Source organism: Cryptomeria japonica, chromosome 3 (assembly GCF_030272615.1).
Source record: "Cryptomeria japonica chromosome 3, Sugi_1.0, whole genome shotgun sequence".
Taxonomy (NCBI): Eukaryota; Viridiplantae; Streptophyta; class Pinopsida; order Cupressales; family Cupressaceae; genus Cryptomeria; species Cryptomeria japonica.
Window position 1 is genome coordinate 899,570,754 of NC_081407.1, and position 9,421 is coordinate 899,580,174.

Here is a 9,421-nt window from a genome sequence, read left to right on the forward strand (position 1 = left end):
TGTTGGCATAAGTGTGAAAATCTTAAGCACAACCCTAGAAGATTGCACCCGCTTTGCGTAGTTGTCCAAGTGTGGCGAAACAAAGTGTTGTTACCAGTTTCACCTAGTCTTTACCATCTCTTGAGTTCATAAGAATAGCTTAAAAGTAGCATAGAATTCCCAAACCCTCATCCTTTTTTATCTTTTTTTAAAAATCCTAAATCAGAATTTCCAAAAACAAAGAGCAGTCATTGATAAGTTCGCCTGAGTCTAACTTGTGAATGATACCAATTGATAAGCATAAGTCCCCCTTGAGATTTTCAGCATACACTACCCAAGAAGCTATCCCCACTAAAGTCGCTTGTTCGCACATATAGACCTTGGAGTGGCCTTGTGGTCTTTCTCGCAATCTTGTCACAAGTAGTGATTTTGTTCAGGAGAGGATAGAATAACCTTGAGGTATTTTATTCTAATGTTCGGTATATGATAAAACGTACACCAACAAGTATGACTCACATTTTAGTGACGTTTATATGCAAAAGGGCTTTTGCCACATTATTACTTGTATATCAATTGTTATGGTGTTGTTCTCTATCATATACAAGAAATAATGCAGGGAAACTCCGTCTTGCACACAACTGGTGAGAACATCTTTGTTCTTGATCTCCCACAATACTTGGGTTTCTAACCAATATTAATTGTGGAACTTCTTAAGCTATAATTTTCTCTTATGCTTATGCCAATGTCAACTCAACATTCTTCAAGCTTGGCTCTTGAGCATTGCTCACTATTGTGTGAGATGAGATCATATAGAACCACAATGCTCATTGCAAGGTTTGCATCATTTGTTTAGAGTGGCTACGGTATTACAATGCATATATTAGGTGAAGTGGTGCAATATTTTGCAGCTCCATGTTTAGTTTTCATACCTCACTAAATACCTGATATGGGGCATTGTAAGTGGCCCTGACAATCTTAAGGCAAATTTTCCTTATCCAACTACTAAGCTGAGGCACATTTTGTCAAACAGTTGTATATGTGCATATGACAGTATTTATTTACTCTCTAATAATGGTTTTCTGAGATGTTTATTCGCAGGTTTGGAGATATAATTTCAGAATTGCAGAAGTTTGGTGTTTATTAACAATACCAAAAACAGATATCAATTGCAAGGGAAATAGGTGTATTACTGGAAGATTAGCTTCATTACAGAAAATGCATCATAAACTGAATGTTCAAAGTGATGGTATTTTGCAGTTTTAGACCCATTCTCAACGCATCCAACTCGGAAATTACTCCAATATAGTCCACAAGAGGCATAAGAAATTAATAAGAGACCTGGTATGATAACAACAGCTGCGTGAAGTGCTTTTTGCGGAGTTGCGAATTGGTGTGTTTAGGGAATTTCTATCTGATAGTTCATTGGATTTATCCATCTTCAATGCCCAAGTCAACATAAACTGTTCCCACATGTGTGCTTCTGTAGACCAGATAGCAGGGATCCACAAACAGAAATAGTGGCTTGTACTGCGCCTCTGTCTCTGTTTGTAGAGACAGTTCTTATACTTCCATGCCCTGTGCACAGTTTGACCCACACCCAGGAAGAAGTGAAATGAGTGTCGTACATGTAAATCAATTCTCCAACACCAAGCTCCGAGACAGGGGTAGCAGTTATTTGATTCATTCACAATGACACTTTCAGGCATCCGACTTTCATACCTCTTTGGCACTTGCAATGTGCTTGCATCATATCTGAAGCCATTGGAGACTAAAGACTTCTACGATTTCATATGAAATATGTTCTGTGCGCACGTATCTTTCCACACGACTAAGTCTATCCTGAAAGTAGTATCGCAGAGAGAGGCAATGATACCCACGGCTTGCCTTTTGTTAGGCACAGGCTAGGAGCTGCTCTTCAAATACATTCAATATTTTACAACTCAATAAAGGAGTATCAAAAAATATATTAATGGAGCACCCGACTCCTACCTCAAATATGAAAATAGATATTAATCAATTACCACAAAGCCCCCGAACATGTTACCACCTCTACTCAATTATTCAGTAAATCTTCACCATCTACTTATTTATTTGTTTCATTCAACCAAATTATTCCAAATTTGGTAATGGAGCAGTAATACTAATGAATCCCACAATTTGCTCCTGATGAGAGCCTTTCAATGTGAAATAGAATTTGATACCAACCGAGCTCCTTAAATAGTCTTTAATCGCTATTTCAAAGTGATCTCCCCAACAGAACAAACTGTGAATATAAAAATCATTCCAATATAATCAATCTCCTGGCTTTAATTCCGTTTCTCCAAAGAACAAAATAAGTAACTCTGACAATAAGTTTATTCTGATATTAACAGACCCCTGTAATCTGAATATCTCAATTAATTTCTTATTCTGAATCCAACCAAATACCTCAAATTTGTCTCCAGAGGAGACTACACAAATTTGTCCTTCATTGAAACCCTAAATGTCAATTCTTTCGCAAATCCACCTCCAGTTTCAAGCTGGGTTTTTGTCCAACCCTACACGTGGGAGGGTTTCCATCCTCCCACTGTGTGAAAGCCAAAGCTCTTGATATCCTTATATAAGCCAAAGCTCTTGATATCCTTATATAAGCCAAAGCTCTTGATATCCGTATATAAAATATTTCCCGTATGATGCCCATAGCCTTCTTCCACCACCTTATATAATAATTCATTTGGTAACTGGTCCACTAATATTAAAAATTAAATAGTTTAATATTTATAAAGTGACTTTAATGTTAAAAATGACTTTTTATTAAATAATAATTAATTATGTATCAATTGTCTTAAGACAAAAGTAATAACTTAATTAATTTATTATTTATTTTTAAAGCTGGTAAAATGTGACATTACAGGCATCTCTTCTCAAGAATGGGTAAATAATCAGTGTGTAGTTGTGTATGCCTTAGCTAACCTTGCACATGCTTTTATAACCTTCGGCATTAATGTGCACGATCTAGAATCATTTAGTGCTAGTGCACACCTTTATAGCCTTTGGCGTTAATGTGCATGATCTGCAATCATTTAGTGCTAGTGCAAGTCATTGTGTTGTGCACCATTGTATGTGGCTCAACATATTTAAGTGCAACTTCTAAGCGAACATTACATAGTCATCAATCCTTCACATGTGGTATCTGTGACAAACTTTTTCTTCATCAGTGGAATGCCAATTGTTAGAAAACTCAATTGGCAAGTAGGTGGAACATTAAGCAGTTTAGGAACACGAACCATTTCTTCTTCTCGTCTTGTAACAATGTTTTACATGTAATTGTTTGATCCATAGAAAATCCTGCGAATGCTCACAGATTTTTTGGCTGGGCAAGTACTCTCAAGTTTAACCCGCTAGTCTATGTAGACGAGTTGCAAAGAAAAAATCGTCGGATTTAAGACGAAAACTTGTCAGGTTTCCCATGATTCTGAGATAAAAATCGCGATGCGAGATTGAAACGTGCCAGTGTGAGTTAAAATGTGTTGGGGCAGGTTAAAACAGGGGTTAAAATGCATTTGCCCCTCCAATAACCTTAGTTTTTGTTGAGTTGAAAATTTTGGGTTTGTCAAGTACTCTTCAAGTCCGAGTCTGCAAACTATGGTTTGATCCTTCACATTGGGGGATGAAGACAAATAATGACATAGTTTAGGTGAACTAGTTTGACGTTTCTACCTCTTTTTAGTCACATGAATATTCATTTCTCACCTTGCTATTTGTAACATCTTGTGTATCCTATTCATTTCTGTATTTGAATAAAAGTAGCACATTATTTCTAGAAGACGTCTGCACATTTGATTGTCTATTGAAGAAAACTAGTTTGATGTGTCTACCTTTTTCTAGTCACATGAATATTCATTCCTCACCTTACAATTCTTAACATCCTGTTTATCCTATTCATTTCTGTATTTGAATAAAAGTAGCACATTATGTTAAAGGAAATCTGCACATTTGATTGTGTATTGAATTGCATTGTTTTTGTTTTCTTCTACATAATTTCTATCCCTTGGACCATAGTGCAAAGGCTTCATCTTCTAAAGTGGAAACTTGAAGCGGAAAACTATACTAGTGATATGCTTGACAAAGAGTTTTGTTCCAATCAAGCACAAGAGGCCCATATGCACAAAGAGCACTACTAGCTTCTACCTCAAGGTATTTGAGTGTTGAGCATCACTTGGTTTTCATCAGGAGCATGGAAGGGAGTTTTGTTTGAATTAGTTGCGCACAAAGGTCTGAAAGATGGAGGGTCAAATTCTTCCATCTTCTGAAGTAGCTTTTTGTGGGACCAAAAGTTCTCTAAGAAGCATAGTGTGATCTATATCGAATCCTAGAGGAAAGCTCATATTTGAAGAAGAAATTCCCTGCAGAATGACAGTCTCCCAGAGGGGGTAGTTTTCTAATTGCCACTTGATGAAAAGGGGTGGTTTTGTCCCAATGTGAAAATAATTTTTTTTTGACATGAACAGCAGATCATTTGACTTCCAATTCCATTTAGATTATTCTAGACCATGAGGCGGATACTTGAGCAGCTGTATCGAGAGGTGGATAATTGAAGAATTGCATCTCTTAGAAGTAAAAAGCTGAACTAGTAATAGGCTTGATAAAGATTGTAATACACTTTGTACTAGCCTACTTGATCAATTATCTCTACCAACTGGTTTTTTTATCCTCAATGCGGCTTTACCAAGATAAATCTTGTGTTTGTGTTGCGTCTCTTCCACTTTGGCACTTCATTTCTTTGTGGAACAGTTTTTAATTCCTTCCAATTCTGATTGTCATTTGGAAATCCAAGTAGCACAGTAGATCAGGTGTTTGATTCCCTAGTTTCTAACTGATTTTGGTAGAAATTATGGATCGGCAAAACTGTAAATTAATTTGATAAATCTGTAAGGTCCAGTCCAAGACAGATGTTTCTTTGTACCACTCAACTGGCAACATGCACCATCAGAAAAACATCCATGCTTTAAACTTTCACATATTGACACATCAATCATTTCATGGTCATACAACACTCTACATTCCTGTCGTTTCTAATGTTTGGAAGTTAGAGCTTCATGTAATTGTAATACATCACGCAGATACTGACATGAAAAATCATGTTTAGGATAAATTTGTTTCAAGTCTGGTAAATGAGGAATCTATATGCATATGGAGATGGTTTATTCTAGGTTGCCGACTTTTTATTCATTAAGTTAAATGATAAATCATATTGCCTTCTGTATTATTTTATTTAGTTAAAACTTAAATCTGATGCACAACAGTCTAAAGCTAGATTTTGTTAGTCAAGACTAGAGGCTAAGAATATTAGGGTAAAGATAGTTTATTCCAGGTTGCTGATTTTTTAGCCATGAAGTTAAAGAATATTGCCTTTTGCATTCTTTTACTAGTGAAAGTTAATGCTCATTCTTGTCAAGTTGGATTTTGTTGTTTAAGGCTTGAGTAATGTGTTGAATGACTTGCTTTTTATTATTTCTATCCAGTTGATGACCGAGGATTTACTTCGGGACCTTGTACTTTATAAAAAATCACATGAGAAGGCAGTATCAGCGGCAGCTCGTTCCCTTATTGGCATATTCAGACAAGTATTCCATTATTTTGACCAGGCTATGCATTTTGCTCCTGTATTTATTGTTTATATTTTTCTAAAAACTGTTGATTTCTTGTAGATCTGTCCTACATTATTAGACAAGAAAGATCGTGGGCGCATGGTTGATAGAATGTCAAAGCCTAGAGCATTTGGAGAAAAGGTTGTTTCTAGTAACATCCCTGGTGCTGAACTATTACTTGAAGATCAGGTTTCTTCCAGTGAAGGTGGAAGTGAGGATGAAGATGATGTAGTTGAAGGCAATGTACAGCCATCATCTGGTGGGAGTGATAAAGATGTAAGTGATGACATAGATGAGGAAGGAACTGAGGATGAAAATGAAGATGAGAGCAGGTATAGTGTTGTGGGGTCTGACACAGATAATGAGGAAGCAGCTTGTGAAGAAGATGAAGTATACACAGACCTTGATAAAGAAGTAGGGTCTTCACAGGAGGAGCTATCCATTGACGGAGAGAGTGAATCTGATCAGGAAAATGGTTCTGATATAGAGGGCGAGGCTTCCCATTTACAGTCAGAAACTAAAAAGAGGAAGTTTAGTGAACCTAAAACAGATAAAGATATATCAGGGCAGAGCCTCCGGGCTTTGAAGAGGTTTACTGCTGAAAAAACTGTAAAGTCTAGTCTTGTCAATTTTGTGGGCCAGGACGATGGTATTTTTTCAAACGAAGATTTTCAACGCATCAAAGAACTTCAGGTATGCTACTTACTATGGTAAAGTTGTTGCATATTGCAAGCTGCTTGGATTTTATGTATTTATTCTAGTTGCATGGACAATATGTGAGGGCTGCTTGTGATCCTGCTACATCAAAGTTACAATGGAGGCTGTATTACTAGTACTCTCACATCAATCAAGTCCATTTTATTGTTGCTGTTCATGTGTTTTGTTTTGAAGACTACGAATTTTTTCATCTCCATTTCCTCAACTTTTATATATGTTTTTAGTGTTTACTTTTATTACATTTTTATATCGTTGACTTTAAGAAATAGTAGTTTTTTGTGCATCTAATGTCTTTGTAAATTGTTTGTTCACTTTAATTTCATAATGTATGGGCCTATTTTGGTCACATGTTCTTTGAAACTTCTCTGTACTGTTAGTAGGATGGTATTTATTTGTAGCTTTACATGACAGATAAAAGGGGAACTTATAATTATGGTGCTACTGTTTACCTGATTCATAACTATAAGTAGAGATGACCATATATGGTATCATGGCTGCGAACGGATTTATGTGTTATCTGGTTACGTCCCCCAAACTTTGCCTCATATGCCATGTCAGCTGAGGACCCTGTGTACAATATTTTGGCACAGAGATCGTGTAAACTTGGTTCCTTAAATTATTAGCTGCTTTGTTCACGCTAGCTCATGCCATAGAGGAAATGGATAATAGTAGTTGCTTTGAAAGTTCGAATGCTGCTTGTCTGTGAGGTGATACTTGGTCGACATGCTATCTAACATCCAATTATCTAAGGTGTTTTCTAGAGTCAACGAGCTCCATAGGAGTATATACTAATGTTCAAATACTTAAGACAGTTAAGCTTGCATCATCATGGCTATACAAAATAATGTCAACTGTTCTAATTTCTCAACATTCTTTTGAAATTTAAATGCTTCGTGTCTATATTCTAGTGCTATGCTTGGCTTGCATTAAATTATAAGCCATCATAGGTCGCAAATACATGATGCAAAGATGTTCATTATCTACTGATTCTTGCTAGGCTGCACAATTTCTATCAAGATCCACTGTATACTCTGCTGTCTAGGAAGAATATGGAAATGAGAAATGATATGAATTAAATTTTGATGGCTTTGTTTAAGATCTGTCTTCCAAGAGTAGGTCCTGTCTTGAAAGAGAAGGTGATTGTTATTGGTTGTCTCTATTTTTTAAAAGAAATTGTAGTTTATTCTAGTATAATTTTTTAATTATTTACATATTTGCTGACTCTATAATAGGCAAAGAATGTGGCAAAACAAGCAATGTCTGAGCATGGAATGGTGAAAGCTGGTAGTGGAAAAGGAATGTCTGTAAAATTGCCCAGTTCTGAGCATCTAAGTGAGCACCCTGTAAATCCTGCAAAATTTGAGGTTGGTGAACTTAGATATGTTTTTTTTGTCTTGGGAGTGAGGCTCTTGTTTTGCTTCCTTTATGACGTGTTCATTTTTTTGACATTATCATCATCAATAGGTTAATATACATAAAAGGAAAAACAAAGAGGAGAGGCTGGCTATTGTGAAAGCTGGACGAGAGGATAGATTGAAATTTGCTTCTCGCACAGCTGTAAAGCAGAAAAAGGTTGGGCCTCCTCCATACTGATGTTTGTTGACCCTTTATTTATGATTATATGCCCACCATCAACGAGTTAACTAGTTTTGTTTTACATTCTCTACAATTACACTAACAAAGTTGATGTTTGTCTCCATGTTTAGACTGGAGGACTCAGCAACCGGCAGAAGGAACGGAAGAAGGGAATGCCATTGGCTGCTAAACGGGCAAAGATAGCACGTTCACGAAATGACAAAAAGAGAAAAAGTTCTTCAAAGCAATTTCGTGGAAAGAAAGCATGGAAATAGCTTTGTCATATTGCTTGGTTGGCAATTTCCATTCTGACGACTGGCTCAAGTGCAAAAGTGCTTGTTCTATATGCTTTTGCCATAATAAAGGAAGAGCTTACACTTTGTGAATTGGCTTCTACCTGTGATCACCATTCATTCCTCTACAGAAAATTAAGACCGGTGAATTTTCGTGAAGATTCCCTCTTTAGTCATGGTCAAGCATATGGTCTTATCCTATGTTTCATGGTAGAGGTGTTACCATGCCACTTGTTGGTTACTGGTACTTTAATCTCATCTGTGATTGTCATGATCGTCCACCTCTGATGAAATTCTTTGCGGAGAATTTGAGGGTAGCATAATTCTTTATGATAACAAAAATGGGATTCAGCAATTTCAGTATATTTTCGTTGGAACCAAAATGTTTAATGAATTATACATACAATTGTTACTAGCAAAGGACGAACTGTTTGGCAGCATTTATGTGCCGTCGCTCGCTTCCGAGCAGCTATGGATTTGCCGTACCATAGAAAATTTATCTTTATGCCTGCACACGATTAAATGGAATCGGAGCCATTCATTATGATATCTCCCGTTTTTGGGCAAATGTTGAATTACAAAATTATAGGACACAAGTATAATTTTTTTAATGATCATTTTATTTCATAGATTGAAAAACTAGAAAAAAATTTAAAAACTATACCGAACTTAAGTCCTTGTCTGTCATTGTGTCTGCTCCAGTGTCTCACCACTTTTATGACCTTAAACTAATGCCGTGTTTTTACTATCGTTTGTTTTGCCGATTGCCGTGTAGTGATGCTATGCTGGCATTTCAAGCCTGCACAAGTTTAATTATGTTATAACTCGTGATCACTGTGAATCGTAGGACCCTTCGAAGCATATGGCGGACACCAGATGTTATGTACTAATTGTGTCTATATTGCTTAATCGAGTAATCTTTTATTTATTGCGTATGTATTAGAACAGAGTTCTATGACAGAAGAGAGTTCGCTGTGTTTCTGTAGATTTTTGTTCACAACTTAGCTAGGTTAGTCGATATATGTTTATTTGAACATCTTCTCTGCACTATGGTTCGCTTCTTTGTTTCTGTGGATTTTTGTTCACGGTGGTCGATATATGTTTAAACTGTTGAATATCTTCTCTGCACTATGGTTCTCTATGCCACGCTATTCGATAAAGTTTAAAAAAACATTCGCCCTGTAGTTACATTTATTCATGCATACTACAACAAATCCAATCTCTAAT

The 9,421-nt window shown here is 36.4% G+C and overlaps 1 protein-coding gene across 1 annotated transcript in view; it reads left to right on the plus strand.

Annotated features, from left to right (window-relative positions):
* The window catches only part of LOC131066382 (uncharacterized), a 45,230-nt gene extending 36,487 nt beyond the window's left edge, over positions 1-8,743 (plus strand). Inside the window, exons 11-15 of the mRNA XM_058001135.2 lie at positions 5,484-5,585; positions 5,670-6,302; positions 7,559-7,690; positions 7,791-7,898; positions 8,033-8,743. Coding sequence (XP_057857118.2) covers positions 5,484-5,585; positions 5,670-6,302; positions 7,559-7,690; positions 7,791-7,898; positions 8,033-8,176 — 1,119 coding nt within the window. The 3' untranslated portion in view covers positions 8,177-8,743. The remainder of the gene's footprint in view (positions 1-5,483; positions 5,586-5,669; positions 6,303-7,558; positions 7,691-7,790; positions 7,899-8,032) is intronic.
* Positions 8,744-9,421: the final 678 nt, after the last annotated feature.